Source organism: Homarus americanus, unplaced genomic scaffold, assembly GCF_018991925.1.
Source record: "Homarus americanus isolate GMGI-L3 unplaced genomic scaffold, GMGI_Hamer_2.0 scaffold32929, whole genome shotgun sequence".
NCBI classification, from domain to species: domain Eukaryota; kingdom Metazoa; phylum Arthropoda; class Malacostraca; order Decapoda; family Nephropidae; genus Homarus; species Homarus americanus.
In genome coordinates this window covers 1,198,463-1,214,638 of record NW_024737097.1, presented here as the reverse complement: position 1 = coordinate 1,214,638, position 16,176 = coordinate 1,198,463, and the positions used below count along the sequence as shown (strand labels likewise).

General features: G+C 42.1%; 1 protein-coding gene across 1 annotated transcript in view; it reads right to left on the bottom strand.

Moving 5' to 3' along the window:
- Positions 1-12,127: 12,127 nt before the first annotated feature.
- Positions 12,128-16,176, bottom strand: part of LOC121873151 — a 55,128-nt gene continuing 51,079 nt past the window's right edge. Inside the window, exon 4 of the mRNA XM_042376469.1 lies at positions 12,128-12,607. Coding sequence (XP_042232403.1) covers positions 12,449-12,607 — 159 coding nt within the window. The 3' untranslated portion in view covers positions 12,128-12,448. The remainder of the gene's footprint in view (positions 12,608-16,176) is intronic.

Sequence of the window (16,176 nt, the reverse complement as noted above, 5' to 3'; positions counted from 1 at the left end):
CAACCTTTCGATTTACAACAGGTACCTACTTTACTGCTAGGTGAACAGGGACCAAGGGGGCTAGGAAGAGTGTCCAAACAACTTCCGCTTGCCCGGGAATCGAACCCGTGACATCTTGCTTGTGAGGCAAGAGCGGTACCGCTTCTACCACAAGCGCCCCCTATAGGCGGGCGTGGCTGGTGGTATTTAAACGATTCTGCCAGATCAGATAGATAGATCGGAAGTGAGCGGCGCTGCTCATTGGTTGAAGTGAAGGCGGTAACTGTCCAATCACCGCGCAGTCTGAAAGCGAGACTTGCTCTGTGGAACTCGCCGCTGGTTGGCTGGTAAGCGGACGGCAAGTGACAAATCGGCAGTTGTAGGGGAGAGTGTAGTGGATGTCTCCCCTACAACTGCGTAGCCGCATTCCAATGCCACAGTATCCTAGCAACCAGCCACCTGCTACGTCTTCCCTAGCAACCAAACGAGCGACCCAGGGGGGGGCGTCACCAGATGCCACAGTATCCTAGCAACCAGCCACGTCTTCCCTAGCAACGGAGTCAAGAAACCGGCGACTTCCCACGGGTTTACTTCCGGCGGCTGTGTATATAAGCTCTGTCTCTCCATTGAGATTCATTCTGCTCTCGGTTCCTGAACACGCAACACCTCCTCCAAGCAAGCTCCTCGCTGTCCAGCTCTCATTCAACCTGGAGGCCAGCAACAGGCAACATCTCCTCTAACGAAGCTCCTGCACATCTACCTCCTTCAGCACGCTACTCACCGAACGTGTCTACTGAGCAGCTCCTCACCACACGGCATCACCAGCACCAGACTGTCTACCATATAACTTATATTATATAAGAAAACCACCACCTTAGAGTTTCCATTCATCCATCCTGAGTGCTAGACAACATAATATCACGAAACCCTACAAGAGTATCCACTACACTATCATCCTACTACTATTTTCCGATTTCCCCACCTTTCTTCTTGCACTATTCACCAACCCTAAGTCCCTCCAAAGTCCATCATAATTCTTCAAGTCCAGTTCCCATACCACTAATCTACACATCAGTGGATCAAGATCTCTTCACACCTTACTTCACCCATCGATTCGATAGGTCATTCTACTCCACGTTCTCAAGCCGACAAGACTTCCTCTCAAGAAGCTTCTCCATAACACAGCAACTCCCCAGCATCCTACTACATTGTACATACAATATATATGGAGTTTACGCTATTCTGAGTTTCCTTCCTCACCTCCATCCTCAGTGCGAGATATTCTTTATGTACCCTGTACGTCTGTCGTGGTCCTAAAGAAAGAGACAGTCGACACATACAGTAGATAAGAGAATTTTTTTTTTTTATTGGTGTCTAGTCATTGAAATAAACCACCTAACCAGTTTTGTGAATTGTTTTGTATGTGAGATTTCACATAAGATTTAAGTACATATAGTTTACTGAATGTTAAGTAAGAATAATTATCAAAGGGGGCAAATAATTTTTTTGTTATAAGTTGAGTGCAATCTTGTTTTATGACAGAGGTATAGTAAATTCATGAGAATACAGTCTAATATTTTCTAAGTTTAAACAAAAGCTACCCAAGTTTTGTTGTGAGAAAGTCATTTGTTGGAGATTGCAGAAAGTTTATACAGGTACTTACATGAATTGTTATATTATTGCCAGTGTAATTTTCTTGGGTGTACTCTTGTGTTGAAGCCAATGCAATATAATAATTGCTGTGACCACATGTGTTAATGCCACTGATACTTACAGACATTGTGTATGACAAGTGAGTACGTGCAGAGCACTAGTGTTGGAAAGTGGTTCACTCCTGATACTGTACAGTATATCGCCAGAAGTGTTGTGCTGTATACAGGTTATGTAAAATTATTTTGCTCTTATAACATTTATTATGAATTAGATAAGAAGTGTTCAAGTGCTGTCAATTTTCTTTTTACCATTGAATTTAATGATTTGTACACAGTTTTTTCATATTTTCCAGTGATGAATTTATTTGAGCTCATGATTTTAATGCTGAGTAGTGCATTAGTACAGTTCTGTACTTGAAGTTGTAGTGGATTTCTCCCCTACAAACGCTGTTTGTCGCTGAGTAGCCGACCCCACCAATTCCCCAGTGTATGCCTCGTGGACTAGGTCAACCAGCGCCGCCTTACATGACGGAGTCAGCTATTAAGCCACGCCTACCCCGCTATATAAGACTTGACCTCGTTGTGACCGCTCTCTTTCTACCTCCACCAACCAGCTAGCAACACCTCCGCCGCTGCCTGGCGGCCCTCTCTCCCGCCAGCGAGCATGGCGATCCACAAGCTGTCCTTCTCTGAGTGTCCTCACCAACCAGCTCTCTCTACATCACGCTTGTAACCATGCTGCATCCCCAGCACCAAGCTGCACTGTACATCCAATACAACATGTATATAGAGAGCATATTGTGAGTTTCCTTTCTCCATCCCATCCTGAGTGTGAACCAAACATCTTGAACCCCACAAAGTCTATATTATCAACTATCAACATTCAGTATTGATGATGCATTGTATGTTACAGTATTTGAAATATAATTTGGGGTGTACAGTACATTTAGCATTGCATTTGATTGTGTTTGAGGATCTTATGGTGAATGCAATTTTTTATTTATGTAATATTTGCCTCGTGAGATAGGCGAGATAAAGGACTTGTTGAGTACAGTGATTCTTTTTTCGTGTATTCACCTGTGAAGCCTTAGTGTAAGACTTTCTCTGGGACAGAGTCTCGTCAAGTATTATCACTTAGTGTTGTGATTGATCAGTTGAGCATTATTTTAAGTGGTTTTTGTGTATTAGAATTGTAAGCATTCTTTCTGAAGATTAGTCGAGTTGTTGTGACCTCAAGGCATGATGGCCGTCAGACGTGGACAGTTCAGGCGGACTGCTCACAACCAGTGTTTGATAAGTTGATGTTTAGAGTTGAGAAGTATGAGGTGGAGATGCCTTCATTTGAAGGAATGACACCCAGGTCTCACCACAAGTTGTTTCATCAGGAAAGGGACCTGATGAACAGGGAGGTGAACTAGAGCGGCAGAAGAGTAGGGAATGCCTCTCTTACTCGTTCATGAGTAGCAGGGACATTAGTGTCGTAGAGATCTTTAAAAAGTTGTAGACTTCTTGGTTGTTGATGTGCAATGGTGAGGAGTTATGTTTTTGTGTATTTGTGTTTTGCAATTTAGAGATATGAATTGGTTGAAAATGAGTGTGTGTTTGCCTCTGTGAGTTGATAAGTGTTAGGTGGTGAGTATGTTGTTTGCCCTGGTGAGATGTGAATTATGTGAGGTGAAATGTGAATTGTGGAGAGCATTTTGTGGAGGGACTGCCAAAGTGCAGGAAGGACATAGAGATTGGAGGGTGGATCAGCACAAGGGTTGCGACCATCTGTTGGGGATTTGTTACTCTAGGAAGTAAAGATAACATGAGTGATTTGTCAAGTTTTTGTGTGTCAGGTCCTAGCTAGGCTTGTTGTTGCATAAGGGTAGTATTCGTGGCTTTTCAGCAGGACCGGGCATGTAAAAGTGGCGCTAGTTCCGCTTAAATGGCTAGATGCCAGAGGAACAGACCAATCCGTGGCTAGATTAGGGTCCCTAAGGACAGTTTCGTTTTGCATTTTGTCCAGGGACACAGCTGCTTGACCCCCCCCCCTTGACCTTGCTACATCTTGCGAGTGGGACCCGTACCTTTCGTAAATAAGGTCAAACAAGTCTACCACCGGCTTGATGGGGTCCGTTCAACTATTCCTATAGCTTGAGAAGTCTCTGTTGAATCTCGGGGAGTCCAGGAAGCATATGATCAATCGCCTTAATGAAAACTTTCTTATATGTGAGAAACTAAATTTCAGTGTACTGTACTGTATGTATTGTGTAAAAAATTTTGTCTGTATGTATGTTTGCCTGAGTTTTTTCCAATGTTTTTCAGCTTGAATTGTAGAATATGTATGGATAGCAGTATGTACTATTTTATTTATTTACTGAATTTTATCCCATGTGGACAGTATGTAACCATTGCGTTTTCATTTTAAATTTTTTTGTTGGGCGACTTTTAGGTCTGAAATATTTTTGACGTGGCTATGATTGTCTGTATTGTGAACCAGTAACCAAGAGTAACCATTATTTAAAGAGTCTGTGTAACTAGTGCAAAAGTTTTATCGACACAACCACATAACATGAATCTTTGGAAAGGGGGGAGCTGTGTCATGGTCACAAGTACGCAACTAGTGTTCGTCTCAACACCTAATTATTCATATTATGCTCCACCGCCCACAAAACATGTGTGAAACTAATGAGTTACCCCTACAGAGAGACTTGTTTTCTCAAACAATAAGTACCATCCATTTTCTCTTTTTGCCTAAAGTGTCCTCCTGTAATGTAAGTTTCAAGTTATGCTATAACCTGTATGAGTAGCCATAAGTCCAATATTCCCATCGTGAGCTGAAGCATTCAAGGTGTCTTGAGTATACAGGTATATTAAAAGCTTCATCTATCTTTGTGTGAAGTGTAAATAGTGTTAAGACGAGGTGTTTTGAGGGCCAAGCAAGCAGCTGAACTATGTTAGGGCTTTAACAAGGTGTTTTGAAGGCCAAGCAAGCAGCTGAACTATGTTAGGGCTTTAACAAGGTGTTTTGAAGGCCAAGCAAGCAGCTGAACTATGTTAGGGCTTTAACAAGGTGTTTTGAAGGCCAAGCAAGCAGCTGAACTATGTTAGGGCTTTAACAAGGTGTTTTGAAGGCCAAGCAAGCAGCTGAACTATGTTAGGGCTTTAACAAGGTGTTTTGAAGGCCAAGCCAGCAGCTGATCTATGCTGGGGTTTTGTGTGAAGTTATGAGATGACTGTTCAAAACTGAAGTTGTATTTCTGTGATGTACAGACTTTCGAGAATCCGATGAATGTATTGAAATTATTGTCAGTTTTGTATCTAAGATTCTTATTTATCTTGTTAGCATAACCTGTCGACTGTAGAACACTTTGAAGTGTAACTTATATTCTTGGGAAGAAAGGATGTTGTGGTAAGGAGCTCCGCCCACAATATGATTGTCAGCCTGGGCACATGACATACTTTTACTTTTATCCTCTTCACCACTGATCGACTCGTTAGCCGCTTGGGCGATCGGTCACGTCTCTGTTACTTTTCTTTTTCTTTTATCCTCTTCACAAAATGATCGGCTCATTAGCCGCTTGGGCAATCGGTCATGTCTCTGTTACGCACTGTTGGCAAGTACTGGGCATGCACCGGCTCCTGAATGCACCTGAACCTGCTCCAGTGATAGTCAAGTCTGGTCTTGAAAGAGCTTACACTCGGTGTCATCATAACACTTTCTGGTAGATTGTTCCAAGAGTTCACAACTCTCACTCCGAAAAAGTTTGGCCTCACAGTTTTCTGGACTTGCAGCTTCTTTAATCTTGAGCTGTGACCCCTTGTGGGGCGAGCGTCTGCCAGCTCCAAGTAAGGACACTCGACTGAGTAGTGCCCCTCGAGATGCTTATACACCCCAATTAGGTCACCCCATTGCCCGACTGTAGTATAAACTAAGCAAGTTCAGGCGCTCCAATCTCTCAGGGTAGTTGAGGTGCTGAAGTGCAGGCACCAGTCTGGTGGCCCTCCTTTGAATATTTTCAACCAACTGACAATCCCTAGCATATCACGGGGAAAGACGGGGTGATAGTACTCCAAATGGGGAAGCACTTCACTCTTGAAGACTGTTAAGAGGGACGGATCGTGTAGATATCTGAATGACCTTCTTATAAGACCTAATAATTTATTTGCCTGATTTACCTTCTTCTCGTAATGGCCCGAAAACTTCAGCTCATTGTCAACATACACACCTAGGTCCTTCTCACATTGTCTCAAATAGTGCAATTTCATCATCCCGTTGGGACATATGATACGCTTCCTTACCGTTGGTACGCCTCAGGTGCATCCTCTTACACTTCGTGACATTGAATCTCAGCAGCCACTTCTTTGACCATTCTTGGCAAACATTTGTATGGAGGGGTGTACAACGTCAGGCATGTCATTTATAAAACAAACAAACAACAGCAGGCCCAAAACATTGCCCTGTGGTACCCAGCTTGTGACAGGTACAGATGATGATTCCATGCCATTAATCACCACACACTGCTTGTGGTCATGTAGAAAGTCTTCTATCCACGCTAGGACATTTCCCCGAATTCCACACCCTTCAAGTTTGATTTTCAGCCTTTCGTGGGGTACAATGTTGAAAGCCTTGGCAAAATCTAGGTACAGTAATACCCCGCTTAACGCAGTTTCGCTTAGCAGGATTTCACGTATACGCAGTGCCTCGCCAGAGCCGAACTTTCACTTAACGCGAGTTTTTTCCATGTATACGCGGAGAGTGTCCAGCTCGAGACGCTATTTTTAGATTCGCCCCACCCGCCTGCTCCCGCCTCCTCCCTCCGCCTGGGCAAGTCGCGCGCGGTAAGGTTGCGCAGTGCATGTCTCTGTTGCGTTTCCAACCCCTACCACAGAAGGTAACTGCCATCAAGGAGTTCCCCAAACCTGAAACAGCGAAGAAGCTCCGAAAATTCCTGGGTTTAGTCAACTACTACCACCGCTTCATTGCCCAGGCTGCTAACATCGTCGCTCCTCTCCACGATATTCTCAAGGGACTCCTCAAGACGTCTCACAACCCTCTCATATGGCCTCAGCATTCACCACGCCTTACCCTGCTGGCTCACCCTGCCCCCAATGCCTGGACCACTCACAACAGATGCTTCTTCTACTGCCGTGGGCGACGTCTTACAACAGGAGATCAACGGAACTCTCATGCCTATTGCCTTTTCTCACAGTGGCTTCAACCACCTCAACTAAAGTACAGTGCCTTTGATCGAGAGCTCCTGGCCATATATCTTGCTGTCAAGCATTTCCAGCACTTCCTCGAGGCCCGTCAGTTCACCATCTTCACTGATCACGTCCACGCCTTCGTTTCGGCCTCCCAGACACATACACTTCTTGTTCTTCGTCACTTGGTTTACATCTCGGAGTTCACCCGCGACATCCAACACATCAAGGGCAGCCACAACGAGATCGCCGACACCCTCTCTCGTTGTATATCCAGCATTTTTCCCTCATCTCCACCCATGGATTACAGACAGCTCGCCGTAGTTCAAGAGAACGACGAAGACCTTACAGCATACAAGATATCTCCCTCAGGTCTCGCCCTCCAAGAACTCCCCATTCCGGGTATGAACATCAAGTTGTGGTGCGACATGTCCTGTGGGCAGCCTAGACCGTTTGTGCCTCACATCCACCGCCGCGCCATCTTCGACCGCATCCACGGTCTCAGCCACCCAGGTGTACGGGCCTCCCAGTGCCTTCTCATGCAACTTCTTGTCTGGCCCGGTATCAAGGCTAATACTCGGAAATGGGCTGCCCAGCTCCTGGCCTGCCAGTCCTCTAAGATACATCGACACACACGGGCTCCCTTAGAAACCTTTCTTGTACCCAAAGGACGCTTCCAGGTAGTGCACCTCGACATCGTGGGACCTCTTCCATCATTCTGCGGTAACACCTACATCTTCACCTGCATTGACCATTTCACCAGGTGGACAGAAGCCATTTCCATGCCCAATGCTACAGCAGAGTCTGCCGTACGCGCCTTCCTGTCCGGTTGGGTCTCCTGTTTCGGTTCCCCCACGACCGTCATCACTGACCAAGGAGCCCAGTTTGAGTCACAACTCTGGCACAGCCTCCTACAGTTCCTCGGCACTTCGAGGCACCGCACTACCGCTTATCACCCTCAATCCAACGGCATGGTAGAGTGGTTTCACCGGCAGCTGAAGGATGCCATCAAGGCACAGCACAACCCCTACAGCTGGACGGATGCTCTACCCTTAGTGCTCCATGGCATCCGCGCATCACACAACAAGGACATGGACTGTAGCCCAGCAGATCTCACCCTAGGCGAGCCCCTTCCCCTACCCGGGGACTTCTCACTTACTCCTGACCTTGACCACATCACTCCTGCTGTCCGTCACGACCTACTGCAAACACTATGACAAGCAGTTACTGCATTCAAAGCTACTGCCCCACGTCAGCCATCCTGTCGCCCTGAACACATCCCTCCTGCACTACTCAATGCTGAGTATGACTTCGTCAGACGCGATGCTCACCGCAACCCACTTCAACGCCCCTATGACGGACCCTTCCCAGTTTTTGCACGGTCAGCGAAGTTCCTGACGATCATTCGCAATGGCAGACACGACACCGTCAGCATAGATCGAGTGAAGCCGGCCACCTTACCCAATGTGCCCCCAGCCCAGCATTACCGCCAACAAACCACGTCTGCACCAGTCTGCCCACAGTTGCCACTTGCAGCACCACCTTGTCCACAAAATTTCTGGGTACACTCTTTTCATCCTCAGGTACCTACTGCTCCTGATGCGGACCCTGCTCCTGATGCGGACCCTGCTCCTGATGCGGACCCTGCTCCTGATGCGGACCCTGCTCCTGATACGGTCGCTGCTCCTGATGAGGATCCTGCATCCGGACCTATGAACTCAGACACCTCACCCGGCGCCCCTGAGGACTTTGCACCTGCCGTGAGAGAAGCACCACATTCCTCACCTGTTCAACCTTCTCTTATCTACAACCCTCCTTCTCCCACAGATTTCGTGTCACTAGACGGAGTCGTCACCCGTTAGCGGCCGAGTGGTTCTCACCGCCGCCCGTTATGTCTCACATGTGGGATACAACCCTGCCAACAACAAGTTTTCTGCAGCGCTCAGAGGGGAAGGGGAGTATTGTAGTGGATACTCTCCCCTACAACTGCTGGTTGATCACTTGCCGTCCACTTACCAGCCAACCAGCGGCGAGTTCCAATTGTGATGTGCCTAACTTTCAGACTGCGCGGTGATTGGTCCGTTACCGCCTTCACCTCAGCCAATCAGCAGCGCCACTCACTTCACACCTCTCAACCTGATCCGGCAGAATCATATAAATACCCCCCAGCCTCGCCGTGAAGGTCATTCTACTCAATGCTCTCAAACAGACAAGACCTCCTGTAAAGGCTTGGACTTTGGGATATAAATCCCTTGCCAGCCTAATCAGGATCTTATAAAAGGAAAGTCACGAATCATGGGTTTCCAAGGGGTAACAAACAACCGTTAGAGATTGACATCTCTTTACTATGAATATAATCACAACAATTGCCACCACTCACACAAATATCAAATAAACAATTATGGGAGTCAAACAATTAATGGAGTCAAACAATTAAGGGAGTCAAACAATTACGGAAGGAAGTGGCGATGATGTGGCAGCCGCGGTAGTAGCTGGAGCAGGTGTCCAGAGATTGACAGCCAAATAGTAAAGGTCTGGAGAATCAGACCAGTAGCACCAGTTGAGTACACAACCAGAGTTTGAACGAACAGCGGGGTGCAAGTACAGCTGTGTTGACGGCTGGGTAGTGTCTGATGTGTGACGAAGCAACAGCGACCTTCTCACCTCCGTCTACCCCCCCGAGTGGGGCCGCGAACAAGCAAACGAGCGGCGGACAACCATCCTGCTCGTTACCGCCCTTACACCTCCTCTCAACAAGCTCCTCACCACACAGCAACTCCCTAGCACTGCATTGTACATACAATATATATATAGAAAAGCCATTGTGAGTTTCCCTTCTCACCTCCATCCTTAGTGCGAGGTCTCCTACATGTAGGTATGTATGTGAGCCATACAAAGAGAAATGTGACAACTGGCCACATATGATACACTACAGAGTACCAGCCTCCCTCCCTCCAACTCACAGTGTCTCATACGAAGGACTTTAAACTAGATGTTGTGTGTGTGTGTGTGTGTGTGTGTGTGTGTGTGTGTTGGGTATCAATTAATGAATAATAAATAAACAATATTGTATTGTTAATGACAGTACAGTAGTTTGATGAATAGTAGCGACGACTGTAGTACACCACTGTTCATCAAACGACGGTCATTGAGGATACAATATTGCTAATTTATTATTCATCAATTAATACCACAACATCACACCCAGACACCCTAACACCATCCACACACCCCCTATTGTACGACATAATTTATGCGTGGTTAACTGATGCGCAAGTGTGTGGCTGCATGGAGGCGAATTAAAAGATCAGCTGTTGAGGAGCCTATCACTTGGCATCACTGGTGCATGTTACCACTCCAACTCTCTTGTCATCCACACCTTTCTGCTTCCTCACTCCATATTTTAAAATGTTATGTAGCATAATGTTGAAGGGATACATCGTTGCTCATTTATACTTACACTTCTCACATGTACCTAAAAGATACTGTACTTTAGCTTTCATCTTTATTCACTACATCTTCAGGTCCTGAGACCCACTAATCCCCCATCCAACAATGGGTGACCTGACACTGCATCAGGTCAGTAATATGAGACCACTAATACCCCACGCTACCTTTACCACCTGACATTGTGTCAGGGTAGGTCAGTTACACAAGACCCACTAATCCCTCACAGCTCCATGGGAGTGGAAATCACGCCAGAATCATATAAATTTTCAGTTTTTAAATATTTATTTAATGAAACTTTTAGATAAACTACTCTGGGTTATTTTAGTAAAAAAAATGGAGTTTCTAACTTAATTAGAACTGCTTTTACAGACTCTGGTAGTTTAGACTCTTGGAAAACTTTCCCCAGCTCCCAGAAACATTGTGAGGATGTGGGCTAGTGTTTGTCTGTGCAAGATGCATAGTTTAGACACCCGGAAACTTTTCCCAGTAACCGGAAAAAATTTCAGCGATAAAGAATTTTTCCGTGTTTGAGAAAGTCGTCTGGTTAAACGAAAATCTCTCATTCCCAGGAATGCTGTGCACCAATTGTTCCGGCTAGCAGGAATGAGAGATTTCCAGCTAATCAGATGACTTTCTAAAACCCGGAAAAATTCTTTATCCCTGAAATCTTTTCCGGTTACTGGGAAAAGTTTCCGGGTGTCTAAACTATGCATCTTGCACAGACAAACACTAGCCCACATCCTCACAATGTTTCTGGGTACTGAGGATGTTTTCCTTGAGTCTAAACAACTGGAGTCTGTAAATGCAGTTCTAATTAAGTTAGAAACTCCATTTCTTTACTCAAATAATCCAGAATACAGTAAAACCTCGATTAACCGATTTTTGGATTAACCGCCGATCCTGGACCCCTAAAATAATTTTTTTTTACGGGGATTAGCCCACCCGGGCACAGGTCACTGACCCACATCGGAGCCTGGGGGGCGAAAATGTAATATTAATAATAATCATGATAATAATAATAATGATAATAATAATAATGATAATAATAATAATCATGATAATAATAATAATGATAATAATAATAATGATAATAATAATAATAATAATCCAAATGAATTATTGTGCTATTATTAGTGGTGTCTAGCGATGCAAGATATGTTGAGGGATTAATCTAAATGAATTATTGTGCTATTAACAGTGGTGTCTAACGATGCAAGATATGTTGAGGGATTAATCCAAATGAATTGTTGTCACTAGTGCAATTAATATATTTTTAAGTGCTGTATGGGTGGTGCTGTTGAGTGATTGTAAACTGAAAATGTCGTAATGTGGACGTGACAATATACTGTTTCACTGTCCGTGTTAAAACAATATTAACATTACTTTTGGGTTAGGTAGGATATAAATTTTGGTGGATTGGCCCTGCCTGGTGTAGCTGATTTAGTGATGATAATAATTTAGGTATGGGTAGGCTGGTAGGGTTAGCTTGGTATAGTAAGATTGGGTTATTTTTGGTTTTTATCAGGTTGGATTGGGTTGGGTTAGGTTAGGTATAGCTAGTTTAGCTTGGGATGGGTTGGATTAGGGTAAAATTGATTATTGCATCCTATGCAAAGTCAGGTACTTTGGGTAGAATTACTGTAAATAAGTCAGGAAGTATCTAAGTTGTTGCTGATATTGGTCATCTTGCATCTCTTGTGGGAAAGGTCTTCTAAAAGGAGGGGGAGAGAATGTGTTATTTCAACTGATGGGAGACAGCAATAATAAATAGCAGAAAATTAAAATTTTCTCAATGTGAATTCTAGAGAATCTTTTCATTATGACCAAGGTACAGGAAAAAACATAAAAATGCTTTCTTCAAAAACAAACAAACTGTAATTTATACTAAATCATCAAATATATTACAAGAATACATTTTTAACAAATTACTGAGGCCTTTAGGTCATACAGACACAGTATTGTAGAAGAGATAACAGACTTCATCATACACCATTATATTATGCAAAGGTAAATCCAATTAAAAAGGGAGTACAGTATATATGTAATATAAACTTACTTTTCTTAATACAAGAATCTCATAGTGACATAAACTTTTTGAATGCAAATGTATTTACAATTACCACTCTTTATCTTTCATTTAAACACATTAAATTAGCTTTCCAGCCAAAATCAAATGATTATATTACTCCCTTGTAAAGCTGTGGGCTAAGTGGAGTGTCGAGCCCAACACATAATTCAGCTGTGGATTCCTCTCCATCTTTAGCAATACGACCACTGTTTCTACACATAGTGAGTCTGAGAACATTCGAAGCATGTCCTTCCCTTTCTGCAACAATCTGAAAGATGAGTATTTCAGTCAGTGATGAAGGAATTAACAAAAATAACTCATATTATACAGTATTTTGCAATTCGTGCTTAACTTTTTTGGGAACAATCAGTTACCATAATTTTCTCTTATCAACCTAAACTCCAGTCCATAAAAAAACATTTTGAAGCAAGCCTTCATGTTTTCTTACATCAGTAGATTTATTTCATAAAACAATTTGCCCTTATTACCGATGTGTCATACTATACATGTACAGGTACAAAGTTTAGATTATCTTGTGTGTGTGTGTGTGTGTGTGTGTGACATGGATGATGCAATATGCGCTCATCTCTGCTCTTCTCGGGAGGATAACCATCACCATTGTTTGAATTATTTTACCTAAAATCTTACCATTTTTCTGTGGCTCAATGTGTGTTGAACTTACAGCTAACCAATCACAGTGCAGCTTTATGAGCAAGTCCATTCTAAGAGTGGGGGAACAAACTTTTCACTCACTGGTCCAAGAAGAGGAAATAGGCCTCAAGGGAATGCTCGCTGGTGGCAATTTCAAATTACTGTGTACGGTGGGATTTTTAAACAAAAAATATTTAAGGGTTTGGACAAATGTTTGATGACCGTAAAAGGGTCCAGGCTATCCAAAACCCTGACTTATGGGGTGCAAACTTTCGAGGGTTTACTGTACATCTTAGATGTTATTATATTATTGAATAATATTATTCAATAAACAAAGCTGACGAATGCGGCAACACCGGATCAGCCCCAGCCAATTTATATACTCAAGTGTCTTAGTTCTCAATAGGCCTATAGCAAATCTGATTACCGTATATACTCGTCTATAATTCTACCTCGTTTATAGGTTGACCCTAATTTTTTGACCAAGAAATCATTAATTTATGATATGCCTTGTTTATAGGTCAACCCAAGTTTTTGAGGGTAATGGAACACCAAAACCTTCACTAAAAACACTACGTCCTATAAACTGCGGGTCGTCGTGCCTGAAACGCAGGTAGTTTCAGCAAAAATATTGTATATTTCCATTCAAGTATTTATTCAAGTCAATTAGGAGGGAATATTATTGTAATACCTGTACAACAGTTTTTTAACTGAAAACCATTCGAAAAGCGATTATGGTAACACCTTTTGAACGAAAGAAAGCGAAAGTTGATTGTTTTCATCATGGTTTTATCCCACTTTCCACTGTAATACGTACGTCATTTCAGCAAAAATATTACATTTCCATGAATGTATTATATCAAGCACAGTATGAATAGAATATCATTGTAATATAACAATATTTTAACCGAAAACTATTAATAAAACGAGTAACATCTCTTGAACATCGGAAGGTTAGGTAAAGTCTTTTGTTTTCGTCATGTATTTTATCTTATTTTACATTAAAATACATCACGTTTCAGCAAAACTACTATTTATTTCCGAGAATATACCGTATATACTTGTGTATAGTTCGAGTTTTTAAGACCAAATTTTTAGGTAAAAAATTGGGGGTCGTCCTATACATGCGTAATAGTTTTGTTAGGTTGAACCCGTGCATGATGGGAAGGGCGAGGAGCAACTTTTAGCTTCAGACATGAAAAATATTTACCATTTACTGCCAGTAAACAATGGAAACGTAAAATATGTACCAATTAGTAATGAAAAGTTGTGCAGTTCCTTCAGTAAATGAAGCTCACCAACTTACAATAGGCTAAATTACCTTACAACGTGCTTTCAGTAGTCTATGTTGAAGTTCTTAGCACAGGCTAACTTATTATATCATATACGGTATCACAGTTCTCATTGATCTACAAAAAATACCGGTAATAAAAACCTTTTTCATATTTCACACTTAATATAATACACTGTAATCTACTTCAACCTCCTATTGTTTACAACGACACATCACGCACCACCAGCTGTTGTGTATCAGCTAGACGGTACACGTGTTTTTTGAATCGTTTTCAGTTAAAAAACTGTTACATCACAGGTATATTTTACCTTAACTGTGCCTGAATGAATACATTCTCTTAAATAAATAGTAGTTTTGCTGAAACGTTATGTATTTTAATGTAAAATAGGATAAAATACATGACGAAAACAAAAGACTTTACCTAACCTTCCGATGTTCAAGAGAAGTTACTCGTTTTTTTAATAGTTTTTGGTTAAAATATTGTTATATTACAATGGTATTCTATTCATACTGTGCTTGATATAATGCATTCACGGAAATGTAATATTTTTGCTGAAATGATGTACGTATTACAGTGGAAAGTGGGATACAATCGTGACGAAAACAATGACTTTTGCTTTCTTTCGTTCAAAAGATGTTACCGTAATCGCTTTTCGAATAGTTTTCAGTTAAAAAACTGTTGTATTACGATAATATTCCATCCTAATTGACTTGAATAAATACTACGATACCATATTTCTGAATATTTTCATTAAAACCCATCAAAATCATTTTCCTTGTCATCGTCTGCAGCACCAAACAGCTTCTCCCAGTCTTCTCCTTGAACAGGGCTAGAGGGTACGTGTTTTTCGAATCGTTTTCAGTTAAAAAACTATTACATCACATGTATATTTTACCTTAACTGCGCCTGAACGAATATATTCTCGGAAATAAATAGTAGTTTTGCTGAAACGTGATGTATTTCAATGTAAAATAGGATAAAATACATGACGAAAACAAAAGACTTTACCTAAGCTTCTGTTCTTGAGATGTTACTCGTTTTTTTAAGTGTTTTCGGTTAAAATTCTGTTATATTACAATGATATTCTATTCATACTGTGCTTGATATAATACATTCACGGAAATGTAATATTTTTGCTGAAATTACGTACGTATTACAGTGGAAAGTGGGATAAAATCGTGACGAAAGCAATGACTTTCGCTTTCTTTTGTTCAAAAGATGATACCGTAATCGCTTTTCGAATGGTTTAGTTAAAAAACTGTTGTATAACAATAATATTCCCTTCTAATTGACTTGAATAAATACTTGAATGGAAATATACAATATTTTTGTTGAAACTACCCGCGTTTCAGTATAAAGTGTCGTAATAATAAATGGTAAACAATTTGCCTTCGGCACTCGTGTTTCATGCACGGCGAGCCTCAGTTTATAGGACGTAGAGCGTGTTTAGTGAAGGTTTTGTTGTTCCATTACCCTCAAAAACGTGGGTCGAACTATAAACGAGGAATATCATAAATTAACGATTTCTTGGTCAAAAAACCAGGGTCGACCTTTAAACGAGGGAGGGGTTATAGACGAGTATATATGGTATTCATTCAGGCACAGTTAAGGTAAAATATACCTGTGATGTAACAGTTTTTTAACTGAAAACGATTTGTAAAACACGTGTACCGTCTAGCTGAGGTTGATTACCGGGTATTATATTAAGTGTGAAATATCGAAAAGGTTTTTATTACAGGTATTTTTTGTAGATCAATGAGTACTGTGATACCGTATATGATATGATAAGTTAGCCTGTGCTAAGAACTTCAATATAGACTACTGAAAGCACGTTGTAAGGTAAGTTAGCCTATTGTAAGATGGTGAGCTTCATCTGCTGAAGGAACTGCAC